This window comes from Ixodes scapularis, unplaced genomic scaffold (genome assembly GCF_016920785.2).
Source record: "Ixodes scapularis isolate PalLabHiFi unplaced genomic scaffold, ASM1692078v2 PGA_scaffold7__128_contigs__length_106722199, whole genome shotgun sequence".
NCBI lineage: Eukaryota > Metazoa > Arthropoda > Arachnida > Ixodida > Ixodidae > Ixodes > Ixodes scapularis.
This window is the reverse complement of record NW_024609882.1, coordinates 101,289,582-101,310,632: the sequence shown is the minus strand read 5'-3', so window position 1 is coordinate 101,310,632 and position 21,051 is coordinate 101,289,582. Positions and strand designations below refer to the sequence as shown.

The 21,051-nt window shown below is 46.3% G+C and overlaps 1 protein-coding gene across 2 annotated transcripts in view; it reads left to right on the top strand.

Moving 5' to 3' along the window:
- The window catches only part of LOC8041194 (flavin-containing monooxygenase 5), a 107,722-nt gene that overhangs the window by 70,876 nt on the left and 15,795 nt on the right, over window positions 1–21,051 (top strand). Inside the window, exons 1-3 of one of the 2 annotated variants that reach the window (XM_029987161.4) lie at window positions 4,625–4,799; window positions 16,111–16,402; window positions 18,682–19,099. In XM_029987161.4, coding sequence (XP_029843021.2) covers window positions 16,170–16,402; window positions 18,682–19,099 — 651 coding nt within the window. In that variant the 5' untranslated portion in view covers window positions 4,625–4,799; window positions 16,111–16,169. Of the gene's footprint in view, window positions 1–4,624; window positions 4,800–16,110; window positions 16,403–18,681; window positions 19,100–21,051 lie in introns of those variants that run through there. The other variant, XM_029987162.4, reaches the window with a different exon arrangement.

The window sequence follows — 21,051 nt, the reverse complement described above, 5'->3', positions numbered from 1 at the left end:
GTGCCAAGCGTTTTGTCACGTTTGTCCTCTAAATACTTGTATTTTCAGAAATGCCTCAAAACGCGCTCAAAACAGTCAAAATGGTCATATTTCTGGATTTTATTAAAAATCTCCAGCGCTCTCAAGGAAAAAACCAAGGACCGCACAACCTTCATTACGTCTTCATAATTAACCTCCAAAAGAATGAATACTCTCGTGCATTCCTGAAACTCAGGTTTGTGTAGCGAAATTTGCACATATAGTGACAAGCGGTTGAATCCCCCTTAACAGAAGTCCAGACGCAGCCGACGCTACAGGCGCCAGCAAGCAGACGAGATTCGGGTGAGGGAGGGAGGGCATTTTTTTCTCTTTTACCCTCTCTGCTATGACCCTAATGGAACTCTCTGGGCGGCAGCATTTTGTTCGACAGCAGCGCCCTCTCCATACATCCGGGAGATTTAGCGGGTTCGGCGGGGTAAAACGAGAGAGAGGGCACGCGCCCGGCTCCGCTAGCAGACGACAAACCGGGAGGTCGCCATTCTCCACCTTTGGGCTGTACCGGCGGGCTCTACAGAACATCGAACTCTCGCTCGTGGCTGCCGTTTTGAAGTGATTCGCGTTCTTTGAATAGTTATGGCTACTCCAAAACCAGCTTAGAGCTCTCTGTTGTTCTATTTCGGTAAATGATCAACTAGCGTATCTATTTTCCGTTACTTAAAGGGGCCATGAAACGAATTTCGGGCTGGGATAAATGATTGTAAATTGGGGCTTTACTAATCACATATCGGTTAGTTTGGCAAAAGAACGAGGGTAGAAAGTCAAAAGCCAGCTTTTCGGTACGAACATTTGAATATATAGCGGACTATTTTGTACCTTGTTTCCTTCGAAAGCTCTCCGCCTTTTCACTATGATACATCCGCGGTTCCCAAAGTGCGTCAGCGGTGCCAACCTGACGTCAGCCGAGCCCAGCTAACGCATTGGACACGAGAACTGCGTCACTCGGACGTATGACCTCGTCAACAATCAATCCGTCGACGAATATTAGGATTCGCGTTCGTGGCCAGTGAGTGCCCTGACGGCATTTATCGTCACTAGGAAATGACAAGCTCTATGGTGTGCATAAAAAGTACGGTGGAAGCTAGGAGTCATCGCACCGGTGCCGAAGAATGTCACGACGACGTGATTTCACAATTCGCATTTGAGTTGAGGATTAAAGCTAAGGAGGAAGAAGTAGGAAAATTGTTTCATGACCCCTTTAAATAGCAGTTGAGTCAGCCGGCAGTACTACCCTCAACTATATATTGCGGCAGGAGAGCACGTTTTTATTCATTATTTAAGAATTCCACTCATAGTCCCTAAAGGCCTACACCAGTACGAACTTTGTATAGTAAAAAGGTACAGCAACCGGATTTACTCTACGCCGGAGAAACCGTTTAATCTGACAGTTTTCCCTATTTTTTTTTTTTAATCTGCACGCAGGTAACAGCGCAATTGGACGCTATTAGTCTTTTTATCTAGCATAGAATTGCACGATAACTGGCATACCAATATCTGCGCGTCTGCGCTTGAAGTGTCCCAAATGACGCGTTGTTAAACAGAGTTTGCACGGATACTAGGTACAGCCCACTCGGCGGAGCAGACGACATCGGGGTGAGAGGGGGAGGGCATTTTTTTCTCTCTATTGCCCTCTCTGCTATGACCCTAATGGAACGGTCTATAGTTGCGCGTCTGTTTTCCACGTGCCGCCGCGCCGCTATTCGCCGAGATACGATCACGTGAGGAGCCGGATCAAGTGCCGTGCAGGAAAGTAGACGTTGCATGCGCCCCGCCGTACCTACTCCTGCTTTTGAACACGCCGCGCGTCACGAACGCGTGGCGCCGCTGTTCACCGAATTCAGTCACGTGAGGATCAGGATTAGCTTGCCGTGCAGGAAAGACGGCGCTGCGGGGATGAACGCGCAACTCTGGCTCCCATAGGGAGCCTATACAGGAACTCTAGCCGCTGAGGGGGCGCTGCTTTTGACGGGGCGCATGCGCAGACGGTCCACTTCCTGCGAACGCGCAGTGCCCACGCCTCGTACGGAAGCTGCGCCTTTTCCCAAACCTCGTGAGGGCTTGCTTGGAAACAGCCCGTTGGCTTCTAAGGCAACGTTGCTCTAGGGGGTATTTATTGGACGCCATATTTGAGGACGATGTGTAGAGCGCCTGCTCAGAACGAGCTCACATTAATAGCCTGCTAAGACCGGCAACCTTGATAGTGCGGAATACACATTGCAAAAGAACTGCGGGGGCTCGCCGCCAGCACGCTCTTGACAGCCGCCCACACACATATGGCCGCCACTGAATACTCCCTAGAGAATGCGGGGAATCATTTGACTGCATTGCCGTCCGATTTGAAGTATCTGGGTGGGTTGTCATGGGGTTTGTGACTAATAACTTACCGATAAATTACAGAATCATATTCAAAGGGGAGTCTGAAGAACGTTGCGGGGGATCTAACGCTTAAGTAAGCTATAAAAGGTAGAGACCAGTTGGGCTCACCTTAGTGGCACTCCTGGTGGTGGCAGCCCGAACAAAACTTTGGACAGTCCCCAATTTCTAAATCTAATATGGAAACCGTATGAGGACATACAGTAGAACCGAGATTTATTTTATAAGCTGTGTGTTGAATTTGAGTGTCATATTCGATGGTGCAGTCACTTGCTTTTTATCAAAGGTTCTTTTTTTTTTTTCTTATTGGAAGCTACGTGGCAGTTATGTTCCGACCACCAAGCGGATTAAGACCCAGCATCTCTATGACCGGCATCAAACTCGGCAGGAATTATTGGAGCACGACGCCTTATCTTCGAAAACCGTCACCTCTGCACGTGACTGCACGCTGAATAGGCTCCGTCTACGGCTTTAACCTCGCACCGGAAGCGTTATCTGCGTTCCGGTTTGGTGCAAATCCGGGCACATTTCTGTTATCTATCGCAGAATTCCTGATCGTCGAATCGCCCGGAAAAGGGACCGAAATGTATTACTCGTGAACGCCTCAAACCACTACATTAGCTTGGAGTCACGACAGTTCAGTCCTATTGTTGCGTATGACCAATGTTCTCAGCTTCCATCAGCTTTCCATACCGCGCCTAAGCGATGGTGCAAGAAGTGATTTCGGTGCTCCTTCTCCTTCAAACACCCCACACAAGAGCGAAATGATACCGCGATCATCTCCTAACACCATCCAAAGTTCACAATCATATCATTCGCAAGCGCCGCTCTTCCAACCCAAACGGCCAAACTAACTTCGTTCAGGAGCCCCTGGCATGTAAACAAATATTGCGCGACGCGAACGGGCAAATGCCCATCGTGGCGAGTTCGGAAAATGGGGGAAAGTAATGCCCACACTCTGAGCATAGCTGCCGATTTCTTCCCTACTTCCTATTGGAACAAAGTTAACAACCTGCGCACCTAATGAACGTTGGAGCGAACGAATTTAAATGTCATGTTTTTGTTGGCTGAGCAGTGTACAAAGTTACTTTTTTTTTTACTTAAAGGGGCCCTGCAAGCACGTTTTTACTAATTTTTAATTTGCACCAAACCTGAGCGCACTGAACGTAGTAACTTAGTGTAACTTTTACTTTCTTGAAATTCGCTTTATTTTAAAAGTTATAGGCAAATCAAAATTACAAAAACAAGCAAAAAATAACCTCCCTCATGACGTCCTTGGTTGCTTGAGCGGCCGTGAACAAGAGGAGGGGTAGTGAGCTCATCGCGAGCGCTCACGGCTACCGCACTCCGTGTCGGCGGCGCGAGAGGACGCCACTAAAGCATGTTCTGGACAAGCTGTATGCAGCGGGCAGCCAGAGCGGCTCTCATTGCATTTGCTGCGTGATTAAACACTAATTCGGCATGACACTTCATTTACCACAAACGACAGCAAACACGGGGTAAAGATCAGTTCAGAGTGGGAGCCGCTTCGCGCTGCCATACCGCGAAACAACCAAACCGCAAGACAAGCATCTCGCCGAAGGCCTTCGGAAGGCTTGGAGCCGGTCGGATCCTCCTGCCCATACGACCGCAGCGCTGCCGCGTACATCCGGGATTTTTCCGTGTCGGCGCCTGATCCCACTACTCCTTTCTAGTATGCGCCGCCTTTTCCACCGCTTGGTGGCGGGTATGTCGACGGGTCATTTCTTGTTTCCGTACTTTATAAACTGCATTTGTTTCTTTTCTCATCTAAAATAGTGAACAAAAACTACTTTTATAAATAATTGAAACGGTTCGCGCCACTAATATTTTGTATTTCGACTAAAAAGAAGCTTTTAGCGGCTCTGACCAGTAGTAAGCCCAGGACCAAAGACGTCACATTTTGCGCGCTTTCGGTACCGCGGGTCGCCCTCGTCGGTGGAGGAGGTTTCCGCGTCGTCCGGTTAAAATATGACGCACTGATATTTAGTTACTCTCTCCGTGCCCGCTGGCCTGCCCGAACTTCAAGAAACGTGGAAACCGCAAAAAAGGTAGACGCCTAAATATGATTGCAGGGCCCCTTTAAGTGGAGCCAATCCTGTCTTCAGTCTCGTCCTCGTTTCCCTTCGTCCGGCGACATCCACTTCGAGGTAATCGCGGAGGCTTATCCATCCTTCCGTTCCTCCGTCACCTCGGATGTCTCGTGACGAGCGATAAGGGAACGACCGTCGCCGCTCGAGAGCTGAGTGATAGCCCTCAACGTACCCGTATTTGGACAGACGCGCAGCTGTTCTCACACAGCGGGACTTTCCCGGAAGTGGAACAGGCTCTTAGCGCGCCTCTACACGTGAGGCTGGTCAGCTCGACATCAGGTTCGTGGGGTGTTCTTTGTTACGCTTTTTTGCATATTTGATAGAGAGTATACAAAAGCCGCAGTATATTGCTCACAAGCCAGGCTGCATGTGAGATTTCAGGAACGTGTTTGGCTCTACAAATGCTGGGCACTCCGAGATTTAATACCTGAACTCGACAAACGAGGAGCACAATAGAACGTAACTGTGTTCTGCACGCTAAAGGCATGTTTACACATATATGTGTGCCGCCTTTTGTTAGTGTGCGTACAGTCTTTGCGGACAAATCAGATATATTTTAAAACATATGCGGATGATTTAAGAAGGCTGTGCCTAAACTCCGAAAAAAGGAAGACGACAACCACAACAACGTCTCAGCTCGCCTGCATACGAACTCCGGGATTCGGCCAAAACAACAAAACCAGTAACTTTCGCCCCCTAAAAGGACGTGCTAACGAAAAGTCAGTGGTACGCCTCTTTCTGGGATGAGGCCCTCCTTTGACTTGGCCTCCTGTGAGTTCGTAGTTGCTGCTTTTTAAGATATACATGAACGCGAATCATTATCTGCGCCACCTAGATAGTGTTTAGTATTACTTTCCAGCTCATTGTGCACTCTCCGCAGCCCATTAAGCACTCAATCTAATCAGTGCTACGTTCATAAGCCCCCCGTTCAAAACTTCTGCTCAGTTCAAGCCACTTATCCGAGTTAAGACTTCGCGCTTGAAGCCAGATGTCATTTTAACTGTTCGCCTGGGTGTACCCCCACAAAAACGGTGAGCGGTAACACCCAATCCGGTATGTTTTTTCCTCTTCAATAGCCACAACTCTCTATTATATCTTCAGAAAATGGTATCCAAGCTCGAAGACCTCCAAAACAAATTAAAGCTTTTTTTTTTTTTTTTTTTTTTTAAGCGGCCGGTGCGTTAAAAGAGTGTGAGTTTCGGTTGCAGCTCATATTGTTTTCGATCGTGCATCATCCACAATGTCATGGGTGTCTCCAACCTTTAAAAAAGCTACAGGAGAAAACCATCTTCTCGAACGAATTGCTACAAGATCTACGACCTCGTCGTTCGGTGCGGCCACTGAATGCTAATCCTGTTACCTCCTCCCCTATTTAACATTCTTCGCTTTTTCCTGTTTGATACCATACTGATTAAACATTTTTTCCTCGTTTTACGGGTTATAAAAAACGTCACGTACTCACGCAAAAATCACCTGATTACGTGGTGCGTGCCAAGGGTACTCCGCTTGCGTTTTAACCACTTCGCATTCCACTTCTTTTTGCAGCGAGTATTTTGCTGGCACGTGCCCAAAACCCGAAAGGAAAACAGTGGTCGGGAGGAAGTACCAAGTGAATTTCCCTTTCCACGGACTAGTTGCTGGGATCCTTTCAGTTTTCTTAATGCATCATTGGTCGTTATACTACGGGGGCACATATATTTTTTTTTTTCTTTCTTCAACCTCGAAGTGGTAACCCCGTGAATGTCAGCCATATATCTAACGGCGGTTAGGCAAAAAACGTAAAACAAAAACATTACTTTTTTTTTATTTAACGACCCGTTTACGTCAGCTTCTAATAATATATATGTTGTCAGATACTTTGATTGAGTGTGCAGCTTGCTTCACCGTAGCGGACACTGTTTCTTCAACTGGTCTCGCGAGTTTAACCAGCACCGATCTTTGTCCATCGACGTAACAAAATGAGATATTCATTGTCCAATGCGGACCTTCTTCTGCACTGTTTGTTCTTACAACGTCTATGTGGGTAATTGAAAGGGCTCGTTTTAAACAATTTTAAACTCGATTTGAAATCCCTGTAAACAAAATTATTGGTGTGCCCATCCATTAAGACAGAACCACCAGTCCAATACAACTCTTCAGCAATGTTACCAGTGTAAACAAAGTGAAATAACTTGAAAGTGCCTTGAGCCAACGTGACAGAAGTGCGTACAGTGTGTGATGCAACCGTTTTCTTAAACTGGCTTGCGGCGATGAATATTTTATTGCTGCAGCCCCAATATACTCCCGCCGAAGTTGGTGTAAAGCATGCGGAATAACAAGGGGCAATCTGAGTTTAGGCCTACACTCAGGATAGCCTAAGCTCTTTAACAAACGTGTTCTACGATTACCTGACGAATCACAGAGCTAATGTGTGTGTTATTGGGGAAAAATTAATGAGGAGTGACTTGTTTATTAATTCTAACAAATTGTCTCTAGATGCTAAATCACTGGGCGAAACAAAGCGCCACTCCGTTCCGATTTCTTAAAAAAATGTCTGCTTCATGTAGCGTGATTGTCTTTAAACACACAAAAAGGTTTTACTTTGAGTGGTATTTAAGGGAGCAAGTCGTAATCTAAGCGACAAATTTTCTTTTTTTTTTTACATGCGTTCATTTTTTTTCGTACCGCTTAATTATGTTTGGTTCGTTTAAGAATGCCACATATAAATGCAGCCTTTGGTATAGCGAATCATCGTGGCCAGTAATATTAATTCGTACTTTCTTTTTGTAGTATTATTTTGTCGTGAAAATGAAAATCAAGAGGACAGGGAAGAGATTAAAATCGAAATACCTTATCTTTGGGAGACCTTTGCTCCTCAGGTACCTTGCTTGGTGCTTTACATAAAACCACTAGTCGTCATTTTTGCCCCTGCCAAAGTTCAGCCTGCAGGTGTTGTCAAGTCGCGACGCAATCTCGTAGAAACCAGGAAAAATATCTGTTGCAAAGTGCGCAATGCTTCGTTTCACCATAAGTTGGAGCGCAGCCAACCTTACGAACCGATGCTGCCGATCAATCGGCACCCAACGCCCAAGGTCACGGCGTTCACCGTCTTTCCGTGCGTATGCAGTGACCTGCTAAACCAATCGGGCCGAATGAATTCGTCGCGACTTGCGCTTTTGGCCTGTGTTTGCGTGTTTGCGAATAACCTAGCCTTTGACTGCACTCTGACGTGTGGCGAAAAGTGGTATACTAATAGAGCAGATTATTCTTTGTCATTTTTCCTACGTGCTGTTTTTTCATTGTCTCTGTAGTTCTGCCGCATTTTCATTCGTACAAGGATCCGTGAGAGGAAAATAGGACGTTTCGACAGCAGACGCCTGGATCAGGTTTTTGAAGGTCGTCGCTGATTTCCCCTGCCAAAGCCGGGAACCCGTTTCAGCGCTCATTATTGTTCATATACACATTTTCTTTGCTTCCGTAATCCATATATTTCAAAAGTAACCGGTTCGAGATGATTGGACTGAACGCGTGACCATCACGAGCGCAGGTATCAGTCGTTCGCTGAAAATCCTGTCGTGGTCTCTGGTGAGTTAATATATCTACAAAACTCCTCGATACAAAATTACAACCTGTAATTCTAGAGAGCTAGTTTACTATAAATAGTCCTAACGCCAAAATAAAATAAAACAGCTAAAGGAGTTACCCTGTAAACACTTCCCGTTGTGAACTAAGCACGGGTCTTGTAGTATATGCGCGGTCAGATCTCCGGTAATTTTGCCTCAATTTCAGGGTTACGACTGTTTACAGTGCAGAAAGTGTCCCTGAATTACGAGGTGTAACTTATTTTTCGGCGCCTCGTTTAGTTTTATAGATATCTTATCTCAAAGTTTTGTTCCGGGAGTCTATGGCGAAACCGAAACTACCAGCTCGGGACCATGGCAACCTTGGTGATCAGTTGCACGCCATCGTGCTTCGCAAAGTTCGTACCGCTCAACCTCAAAGCGTACAACTGGCCTAGTCGCGAGAGCAGTTCCGATCAGTTAGGTAAGACGCTATGGCCGTTTTACTGCTTTGCTTCATAGATATGAAGCATCTGTATCAAATATTAATATGCATTGCCGGCCGAAACGCGACTTCGCCGCAATAAATAGGTACTATTCACTGGGTGAATAACGTGTACATGTTGCTAAATTGCCCAAGCATCAAGGAGAATGCTAGGAATGTTGTCTACGCGCTCCACGTCCTGGCGTCTGGAGGAGAAACCGCTTTAAAGCAAAAGCCTAAAGCAAATGGCATGGCGTAATCAACGCTGTATTTGGGTTATGTACTTCGTGACCTTCCTTCGGCGAAAGGCGAGTGCGTGCGGCGCGTAGGCTTACATTTCCAGCATTCTACTTGATGCTTAGATGATTTAGCAATACGTCTATACTCTATAGACTACTTCCAAAACTCCCTGCACGCCTCACTGCGCACGTTGCATTATGGGACCTTTGGCCATAGAGAAGAGCGGCGTGGTTTCGGTTTCGATTGGCCCGTTGACGAAGTAGCGAATCTCAGCACTGCTTAAAATTTAAATCATCACTCGCTCGCATTCAACCCATTCATCTTCGTGAGAAGCCCCCTTGAAATACGGACCTCTAGCGGCCGTAAGGACCTGGCTAGGCTTAGCCAGGAGTAGGGGTACGGCCGGCCGCGCTTCATACCTCTCTGGCGGTTTTGGTACCGCTTGAGAATGCAGCCTGATCCTCCAGACTTACAAATAGTTTAAGAAGCTTGGGAGGACAAATGCGGGGCGCAGGTTCGTCTGCTTCTTTTGCCGGGGTTGTGGTCTGATTGGCCCCAATTGAAAGATAGTGGGTAGACCTCAAGGCAAGCTGGCTTGAGGTCTACCCGTTATCCTTTCAATCAGACCCAATCAGAGCTCGGCGTCATTCTGACGTCACCGCAACTCCTGCGCAAAAAGCAGACGACTTGCTTTCCGCATAAAACAGAATGATCGGTCCAGTAGACTACTTCTATCTGCTATCGTAGTTCTGGGTTTACATGTGCAAAAACTCTAGAACATCAAGAGCGCGAAAAAAAAAAGAAAGAAAAACGTGATTTATTATTATATATGTATTGGTAGGCAAAAGTAATAGTATTATAAATTCAAGACAAGTTGCATATTCGAAAATGCAAGCAACATATTTGGTCGTGAAGTGAGATTGAAAGATCAAAACGAAGCTGTTGCCAATACGATCCGAAGATGCTCCGCTTGGCGCTAAACCTATAGAATCGCTTCGCTATTGCGAGAGGTCTTTTAACCGCGGTTTTATCAGCACGCGCTCAGAACGAGCTCCCACTTATCTTCCGAAAACTACGACTTTGGGGGTGTGCAACGCACGTTGTTTAAGCGTTATGACAGCTTATTGTAAGCTCGCAGCGAGCTAGAACGAACCCAGCTTTGACCGCCAATGAAGGCTTCGGAGTCCGCGGCCTTGCGAAATCTTTTCGAAGAACGCCGTCGCCCCGCACCATGCTGAACTTGGAGTTTTGGGGGAACTCGTGAAAACGCACGTCCGGATTGCGCAGCGGGTTGTTTGCGGAACCCACAGAACAGCAAGGCGTGGTGGGCATTGCACAACAATGCCAGTTCCTCGGGCTCCTTGCACTTGGGCACCACGACACGCTTGAGCGAGCAGGGTGTCGATAATCTTCGTGAGCGTTGGCTGAGGAGCACTTACAAACAGTGGCCGTAAAGTATAACGTAACAAGCAGAAACCGTCCGATGGGACGGCTGAATACAAAGCAGAAAAGCACGGCGAAGTAAGTGGCAGTACGATCAAGTGAACGGATTTAGCACGGACATGATGTCGAGGCATAAGGTTGCTTGACAGACAGCCAACCCGATAATCGCCCGCTGAGAAACTGGTGGAGCATTTATAATACAGGTTTTAGGGTAGATCGCGGTTTACGATTAGTGTAATATTTTGGAAACGCTTGCATTCAGTCTTCTTTAATTAATATCGGTCATTTATTTTGGTTTGATCGTATACTGTAGTTAACCTTTAAAGCGGTCAGACGTAAAGAAACTGTTATGATGAAAGACTGATGCCCAATCACAACGTGGCATTGGAAATAACGACATGATTAAATGCGTAGGAAATTCTAACTGTTCCTGCTTGCAATCAATTAAAAGTCTGAGTGCCCAAAAGCAATTTCGCATGTATATTTTTATGCCGTTTCTACGAATACACAAAATTATGTGCAACTCAAATTTAACTATTTCTAGCCTCAATAATTGAAAAAATTAAGTACAATTTCATTACTTTTTTGTGAGTTTGCCACGATCCAGCCAAGATTGACAGAGTCGATGGCATGCGAAGGTGTTCTTAGCACCTGCATCACTAACGCTGAACTTCATGGAGCGAATAATGTGACGAATACCTGAAGAACTTCGCCCGACGGCACCTTCGCTTGGCGCGCGACGTAGCCGACGCCCCGTGCAGAGCAATAGCCGCCGTGCACAAATTGTCAATTTTTTTTTTTTGCAGTATAATCGCCCTATGAAGTTTAGTCTTTACTCTGGTGCCAGCTTGGTAGAGAAAGAGCGCCAGGCTGTCAGCCATGGGCACACTGCTGAGAGCACTAAGTTTGGACAGGTATTTCCACGAGCAACGAAGCACCGCTTAGTTGCTCGCTACAGCTGCAGCTGCCGCTGCGGCACAAAAGCGCTGCAACTGTGCAACTTTCAGTTCAATTGAATGCGCCAGTTCCCGTCCTGTTGACCTTGTGCACCAAGCTCGGGTGAATCGAACATACAGTAACTCTTGAAAAGCAAAAACCTAAATCAAATGACACTTAGCCCCTTGCGTTCCACACGCGTATTATTTAGGTATTCTCTTCAAATATTTTATACATGAAACGCGAGCGCGTGCAGCGCGTGCACCTACGTTACAAGGATTCTCTCTGATGTCTACGTAATTTTGCGAAATATCTGTATATAGTAGGGCTATTCCTGTCATTGCAGCGACTGGGACCGAACCCAAGTCGAGCGCTCACGCAGTGCATGGTGTCCAGCCTATAGAGGCTTTCAGCGCGCGCCAGACTGACCCGCTATTGCTTACCTTCTCTTGTCTTACCGAGATGCCGAGCCACTGAAGTGGGCGTTGGAGAGCCTCCGCAAGGGCCTATGCTGGGGAGAACACTGCAACACTTAAGATGACAATAACCTGTCCTGCTCTGATAATGATGAAGTGGAGCGAACGGAATAAGAGGGAACAAAACTGAAGGTTGGCTATGGCGGCGCCTATGCGCAGCTGCTGCAAAGCGTCTATAATTTGCATTTGACAGAGAATAATGCCCCTACCCGAGTCAATAATGTGATGCCCGTAATTACATCACCAAGGCTCGCGAAGAGACGCAGGAAAGACGCCTTATTATTCAAGGTTCACCGAGAAAAGATGTTTCTTGTTCGATGGCTTTGCATGCGAGTTTCCTTGGATCACATCTGTGCCACTAAGTTCGTGTAAAATAAGAAACATTATAAACCAATATTGTTGCACGCCCCCTTCATGTTTAATGAGCATTGTATTGACAAAACCAGTCCTTCTTTACCTTGATGTGACAAATCCTGCAGCCCTTCTTTAAACCTCTCCTTAATCCGACATCTATTTTGTTTTTATATGTCCCACACGGCGCTCGTCTGTTCTAAGGGTGGACAGATCTTATGAAAGCAATTAATTTTGATTCCTTTGATGCCAGTTCCAAATTGACCTTTTTCACAGATCGCTGGGCGCATGCGCCGACTCTGAGAGAGGAGAAAAAAGGGAAAGGCGCCATTTTTGGTGGCTCTCTCGCCCGCTCGGTCGCTGAGACAGTGCTGGTTATTCTTGAATCCTCCGGCATTCTCGCGGCTTGGCTTTATAGACGTCATGCCTCACCATCGCGCAGCAGAAGGTTGCACAAATAGAAGTAAACATTGTTAAACTCCCAAATTTTATAAAGTTCTTGTAGCTTTTGGCGGGTGGTCCACAAAAGCACCCGATGTCAAACACCCCGCCCTTTTTGCCCTGCTTTCAAAAGCCTATGACGAGAGTCAGCCGTGTCAGGTGGCTGGATCATCAATGTGAAAGCGATACATTCTGCTTTTAGCTGAAATACAGAAATGTGAACCAGGTGATATACCTGAAATTGGAGTAGGAATAGGTAAACGCAAAAAGGACACAGAAAAGGACAAGCAACGTCTCTTGAGACGTTGCCCGTTTTTTCATTGCGTTTTCCTTTTCCTACCTCAGTCTTAGGTTTAATAATTAAAAATGAGAGTGTTGGTGAATAGATACGAATACATGAAAGGATAAAACATTAAGGACGGGGAGTACTTCTTGAAAGAAGTACTCAATTCCGTCCCTGTCCTCCATGTTCCATCAAGCTTTTATGTATTCATATATCAAGTTTTCCATCATGTTAAACATACACCAGTTTGCCTGCCCTTTGACCATTTTTTGTTAATATATAGTAAACGTGCAAACGAGGTTGTGCGACGTTATCATGCCGTACCCGGTACTCCATTAAAAAATAAAAACATATAGCTTTCCGTTCTTCAGGTGTGCGCTATACAGATTCGCGTCTTGCCAAAAAAAAAAAAAAACAAAAAAAAAACTGACAAAACATTTAAGGCGAGCGAAACGAATTTAAGCCTTACAGAGACAACTAACCTTGATGAAACTTCTTGGCAACCAACCGTGCCCATCTGTTTGCTGGGCCCACTTTGTCAAAGGTTCGTGAACGTGCCCAATTCAAAGATGGATTGTTTCTAATACCGTTCCTTACTTTTTGACGGTGCAGGCAATCCTTCGCAATATCAAGACGGCCTGGATTTCGCACCGTCCGAGTTTGTTTACACATTCCCGAATACGGCAATGTCCTGTGTCCTCGCGCGGTACACAGGACGGAGAAGTGACGGATGCAATAAGCTTGAATAACTTAAGCGATCAAGGAGAGTAAAATCAGCAGGTTGTAGTGGCCGGGAATCATAAATGAAGCTCGCAAGCTCCGCACAAGGTAGATGGTTGGGTCGGTATTCAAGCTGGTCACCATTACTTTCCTTACATAACATCTGTGATCTTTGCTTTGAAAGCAGACCCCGTTTTTTAGTTGCTTGCAAGACGTGACACCGAAGTGACTATGAAGTGACTCCGAGTCGATGGTAAGAACCGGTGCGGCGTCGGCGGTCTATCCACCCCTGAAGATATAAAAACGAACAAGGTCCTCTGTATCCTAGGCATTGACTTTTGTTAATCCTCCAGGTCCTTCTCAGTCATTTCGAAGAAAATATGCACGCGAAGCGACGACAGAAAGACACATTCAAATTGGTAAAGGAGGGAACAACGCCACCAGAGAACACGCGCAAACACATGGACCGGGAGACAAGCCAGGCCTGGCGCGGACGACGGAGAGACGGTGCCAGAGCCACCAAAAGTGTTTCGAGCGATTCCCGCGAGGGCGCGCCACGATCGTGGCCAAACTCTGAAAAAGGTCAATTACGTCCCCAGTAAGAGAATTGGTCTGTTGCGAAACATGTAACATTCCAATATCGGATCTACAGGCCTTCATTAGTTTGTTAAGAGCACCAATATTAATGCTACCGAACTTGTGCTATTGTCTCACGTGACGTATTACCCTTTTGGTTCGGTACCACTGCCGCCTGCAGTAATGCAAAAAAAAAAAAAAGAATAAAAGGGAAGGCCTATGCATTTATAAGTCCTAAATAACTGAATTTAGGTAACATGCAGAGCGAAAGCCAGCTACACAGACCGCCACATCTGTCACTTCTATTTCATGGCAGTTTCATCCTGAACGAGAAGTTATACCAGAGTGCCTTCGCGCAATCCCAAGTCTTCAAGCCCAGTATAGACCTTTCCAGCGGCAGTCTCGAACAAAGCGATTTACAGCGCGTGTCCCTGGTTTTGAGAGTCTACGTCAGTGTTGCCCGACTGCGCTGAGCTGTGGAGTTTCTCGTCAGTGGGCTGTGGCAGCCTGCGTAGGCGCAATTCCGGACGCTGGTGGCGGCTGAATTGCCGCGTTTTCTTTTTTTATCTTGTGTTCTGTGGCGAACATAATTTTAAGAAAGGAGTGCTTTATTTTTGGGAACCAAAACAAAGAAATGAAAGCTGTTTTGGTGAGTCCGTGCGCGACAGAACAAATGCAACTGGAATGTTTGTTTCATTTTATGTTCATTGTTTTACGGCACCGTACACTCAGCCGTGTCAATCTATAAGGGTCAAAATATTTGACCACACAGGATATCCGTACTGCATGGATATCCCCCCCCCCCCCCCACAATATAGAATTCAATGAGTCTCATCAATCGAACAAAAAATATATTGTACGCACCCCACGGTGCCGCGTTATCCGAACAGGATTTGAGAAAGGTCTCAATTAACACAGCATATCCAATATACAGTGTCGACGATAGTCACTTCACGACGATCGGACAGACTCCGGCGTGTTTTTGGGGAACATGTAAAAGAGAGCTCCTTTTTTGCACAGCTTCAAAGCAAATGAACGAAAGTGCTTATTCCGCCGCCACCCCCCGGACCCGACCATATCAGCTAGTTTTTGCGAAGACCCGGAACACAGCCTTGGAAGGCTTTTTGGAGATTATCTCGACGGAAATAATCCTCCAAGCACGTCGAACTGCCTGCGTCGCGGGCTGCTTGACGTTCGCTCTCTTTGGCTGAGTTTACATGGATCCGATCGTAGCGAATCGAATCGAGATTAACCACCTATGATTGGGTAGACGAGGAAGGGAAAGGAGGATCGCGGGCGCGTGACTGGTCACATCTCGATTCGATGCGCCATGGTCGCATCCATGGAAACGTAGCCTTTGTTCGTTTCCTGCAAAGGCCGAGCGGGCTACGAGCCCTGGTATTCCCTGGTTCTCACAGCGGAAGATAACATACAAAGGGTAAGCATCCTAAAGAGGCGAATAAAATAAAAACTTCCAAGAAATGCCGCCGAACTCCGAATGCAAAATGCAGGTGGGGAGTAACGATGACCGGGTTTCCAAAGCTCAGGTGGATGGCAGAAAATTCTGGTTGATAGGGGTCGCTCGATTCGCAAAATGGCGGCGGCCAGAGCGCTCTTTTTGCAAAGGTCTATAGACCTGGGGATTTCAGCAATAGTCGTGCCGCGCTGGCTAAACTACCGGCACAACAGAGACGTCGCACGCCAATAGACCGTTTTAAAACGTACAGCGCCCTCCGCGGCGACAAAAGGAATTTCGGGAAGTGCCTGTATAGAACCGGCCGTTGAGGGAGACGGAGGCGACCTCGCTGCTGACGGAGGAATGCAAGCGAGCCAGCGAGGTCAGGCGATCAAGTGTGCTACAATATCTTCGTCGCTATCTTCAATGTCACATGGTGGATGCCACCGGGGTGACGAGGAACACACGAGGCATTTTCATGAATAGTTGTGCGCTTCGCGCGCGGTCTTTCGTGATTTCTGGAAAGGTCTATTCAAAGCAGGCGGTCTCTCTCTGGTATGCACATTAGCCCAACAAAGATTATTGTGCAGTGCTAGATCCTTATTTCCACTATATCATTCAACGCGTCTCCGTTCTGCCTTTCAGAAGTGAAACATCTCTTCTATCTCCCTCTTAAAAGAAGTCGGAGAGCAAGACGAGACAGGATGCCGGGACAACATGACCCTCAGAGAGCCCTGCGAATCTGCATCATCGGGGCCGGCTCGAGCGGGCTGGTCTCAGCGCGGCAGATGCTCGACGAGGGCTTCGACCCGGTCATCTACGAGAGGTCGACCAGCATCGGAGGCTTGTGGGTTTACCACAACGATGACGTGGACGGCATGGCCTCCGTCATGCGCTCGACTATCATCAACACAAGCAAGGAAATGAGCGCCTTCAGGTGCGAGTCCACAGTGAAAAACCGTGCTGTCCAAGGCCAGCCTGAAGTCGGGCTCGGTCTAAAATCGACTAAAAGTAGGCTCGGCCGGCGAACGTCCTCGCGTTTCCTACAAAAGCGAAGGTCGCCACCCCTCTATGCCTGACTCAGAAAGGGGAAATCATTGCGATACTTTGCTGGAAAAGCAGAGCACATGCACTTTTTCTGAGAGTTGTTCTTGTGACGGCCTTTTCTTTTTAACACGGAAACCAGACGACGGGGCGTCTGCTTGCCGTCATCTGCTTGTCGCGCCTATCGGAGATGGCGCTACACGCACAAACCTCGGTCAACTCCCACGGCTCCTTCCATTGACCAAGAGAATAATGGTCTTACTTGTAAAAAAAAGAAAAAAACGGTGCTACGCCTTAAAAGGTTTCAAGGTAAAACCTACCAAAAATAAACACCTTGTATGCTAATTTGAGATCGCTGCTCATAGGCGCCTGTTTTCCTGGCCGATTGGCCTAGTGGCCCTATATCAGAGTTCTCAAATTCAATTGACTGGGGGTGTCGATAGTCCCACCCCCGAAAGTCAGAGGACCAACGTAAGGTGTTAAGAGATTTCACAAAGAAGTAACCTCGCGCTGACGATTCTTGTAGCAGCAGCCCTAGCAAAAAGAAAAAGAAGAAATCTTACATGTCTAAGATATCCCTTCGTCCCATAAACGTATATGATCATGTAATATCTTACAAGAGCACACGAGAACCACATAAGAACACATAAGAGCAATAAACGGTTGCATAAGAAGTTATAAGAAACTTCTTGTCAGTTTCTTATAATTTCTTTTATAATCATATATTGTTCGTATATGTTTTTATATGGTTCTTGCGTGCTTTTATAATACCTTATTTGATCATGTGCGTCTGTTGAAAAAAATATCTTACACATATCAGATTTTTTACTAGGAAGAATGAAAAGCGCCTTATTTTAATGATGATATTTTCTTATTACGAGAATCCCAATCCCATGGCTTTATATTTGGCAGTTGCTCCTGCCGAGTGAGAGTTCGTGCAGCCGAAGTAAGCCTTTGAGCGAAGAGTGGCGCGCTTGCTGTCTAGCAGCAGAATAGACCCTTTTCAAAAGTCCGTGCCAACGACTGTCCACCATTGCTTGCTCAGATACTCTGAGCATGAATTGAACGCGAGTGTGACGTCAGCGTGTGGCGAGGACTCGGATCCAATCACGCGCTTTGTGTCCAAGCAATGGCGACGGCCACTGTTGCTTGATGGACATTTGAAGAAGGGATATTTTCGTACTGGTGATTAACACAACAAAAGAAAGTGGGGAGCAAAAATTAAAGCGAACACGTAAGGCAAATTAAAACATATTAGTATAAGCTATGGGATACATTATTAGGCAGAGCTACGTTTTGTATAAAAATTGATCGGTAACATGAAATCCTAATGGCACAAAAGCTTTCTAGCACTCGGCACATGGGAGCGGGGGTTCGCAGCCGGTTGCAGCGGGCCGCGTCTCCGCGAGTCGCGGGCCGCAGACGCGTGTTTGATACCCCTGTCCTATAAACACGAGATATAAGGATGCCAGTAAAGGTGAAACATAAAAAAGGATCTGAGATTGGGGTTTCGATCGGTGAATTTGGCTTCTGAGTCGTCCTCATTTGTTTTCTGGTAGCAATATTTTTTACTTGTGCGCAGGTTTAGCTGCGTTCTTTTTGAGAAATCCACGATACTCCCGAAGTCACTGGCTCTGAAGCACATTTCGACTTCCGCACTGCAGATCGAAAACAGCGGCTAAACAATATCGCATATTGTTGCATTTTAGTCATTCGGTCTAGAAAGTGCCTTCGGAACTCGAAACCAAAGCGCCTGGCGTATCCTTTATGTTGATATTGCCCCGCGCAGGGTCATGGACTTCTCAAAGTTTCTCGTTTATTCTTGCTCAGGACATAAATAACTTCCATCATGTATTCCTGCTCTGGTTGTTGTTCTAGAAAGTGCGTGTTCATCCTCGCCCCGAGCGCGCGACGCCCGAGCCTCCTTCGCCGAATCTTCGAGATAGTGACTCACTCTAGATAAGAGGCCGCCTGCGACCTTGTCGAGTCAGTTTTGCCCCAGCGTTCGACTCTGCTGACACGCCGACTTCGACGCCCGCGACGCTGTGCTTTCTTCTGTTTCTTTCTTTATTTCTGGGCACACGTTCGCCTGATTAAACGTTTAATTTACTCAGTTATTCGCTGCCTCATCACTTGTCATTCGTGACAATATCAACTGATTTTTTCTCACAGTGACTTCCCTCCACCCAAGGATGCCCCGAACTTCATGCACAACACCAAGATGCTCGCGTACTTCAGGAGCTACGCGGACCACTTTGGCATCACGGAACGGGTCCATCTGCGCCACGATGTCCTCCAGGTCACCCCGGCCACGGACTACGAGGCAACAGGTCGCTGGGAAGTCAAAGTCAAGGACCTCAACTCCGGTACCGAGCTCCAGGAGACCTTCGACGCCGTCATGGTGTGCGTGGGGCACCACGTCTTCCCCAACGTGCCCAAGTTCAGGGGACAAGAGAAGTTCAAGGGCAGGATCACGCATACGCACAGCATCAAGGTGCCAGACCAGTTCAAAGACCGCAGGGTCGCGGTCGTGGGCATCGGCAATTCAGGCGTCGATGCCGTCGTTGACGTCAGCCACGTCGCAGCCCAGGTAAGTGGAATGGCAGGACTGGAGGGAAAACCATGCCCGAATTGCTTGCAATGTGCCAAAAGCAGATCGTGGAGTAGGCGCTGTGTAGCTGCGATTTTGTTACCTCGTTAGTAAGACCAGAAAACAATTTTTGTTTTGTGCAGGAACAACTTTGTTTTAAATGAAAATTGTAGCGTATTTCTGTAACTGCTACTTAATGATGCTCTCGACTATCAAAACAGCTTTGGCAGCTTTTTGTCCCCTGGCCCACCATATGTACGAACGCTCATTGTAGAGTACTGACGCTATTTCGGCTTGTTTTTTGTTGCAAGGACTATTGACAGAAAATGTTCTGCTAATGTTTGGGAAAGTAATACATCCACATCTACGAACCTGCTGTTGGATTGTCATAGTCTGTAACGTTCTGTCGCAGCGAGCGAAGGCACAGACAAGATGTGACCGTAAGGATTTACACATTTTGCACACCTTGCAAAAGCCCTATTCCAAATGTACCTGCCTGAAATTGAGCACCCGACCGTAGTTTCGCCAGAAGCTTTACGACTTTTTTGTTTCAAAGCCCAACTCGGAGGTAGTGAAATGTTAAAAATAGAGCAATATCGGTGGCCGTGTCTTTCCTATGTCCTAGGCCCAGATTTGTACACGTTACTAAAAACAAGTAACCGATTACAATTACACTCACTTCACTGTAAAAGTAACCGATTACAATCACAATTACAACCTCATAAAGTAATCGAAAAATTACTCTAAAGTAATCTATTCCTTCTCACGTTAATTCAACTTGTTTATTACGGTAGCATAATCCTTGGAGTCTCGCGCACAGTTCCGAATGAGAAAAAAAAGTCTTGACCGTTTTTGTTTAGAGCTGAGTGAGTTACGCCAAGTCGCCAACACATCCAATCCTTCTCGTAGAAATAAGATAAAATAGAATAAAAAGAGCGCTCCGTTAATACATTACTCACAAGGGGCTGGATAATGTAATTTTTCATAACTCCGGTGTACCAAAAAAAAAAAAATATATATATATAGGCTTCGTTTCCGGGGTATGTATATATATATATATATATATATATATATATATATATATATATATATACATATACATACATACATACATACCCCGGAAACGAAGCCTAGTGAAGTGGCCTCCTAATCCTCGAGGTCCCGTGCTCAGTGGTTTTGAGAAAGACAAAAAAATTGACCGTTGTCCGGAGCTGAGTGACTCCACCACATCTACCCCCCCCCCCCCCCCCCCCACCTCCCGCAAAAAAAAGAAGACACATTTGTAATGGGTAATTTTGTAGTATATTACAGCAAAAATGTAATTCAATTATAAGGATTGTTACTCCTTAAAGGAAGTAATTGAAGCGTCACACAATTACAGTAAAATGTAATCAATTATAACTAATCGATTACTTGTAACGCGTTACGTAGAAGTCTGCCTGTACCAGCCCATTTGTCGTCTGCACGATGGTTTATGAGGTCACTCTCGGATGACTTGCTGCACCAAAGACATTAAGAATCAATAGTAAAGTTTAGCGATCATCAATGGAAAAGCGATGATTAATACTCCTAACAAAACATATGATCAGTGATCATCCAGACTATGAGCATCCCGTATATGACATAGGAAATGCGCGGACGCCCTTTCTGTTCTAATATTAATATTTTAGCACCTGTGACTTGAGCCCTGAAAAAAATATACATAAAACATACTGCGAAACTAATTCATGTGCCCAGTGTTTGGTATGTTTGTTTGGAATTGGAATTTTGCAAGGCGTGCCAAATGTGTTGGTCCTTACGGTCGCACAATGTACGTGTCGTCATGGTGGATGTCGAAGACGTGCTAGTGAGAGTATGGCTGAAGTGCCTAATTGTATTTTGAGCGTTAACTTTCAAAAACTGATAACTGCAGGGTAACACGCTTCCTAGTGTTTCTACTCACCCAATGCTGA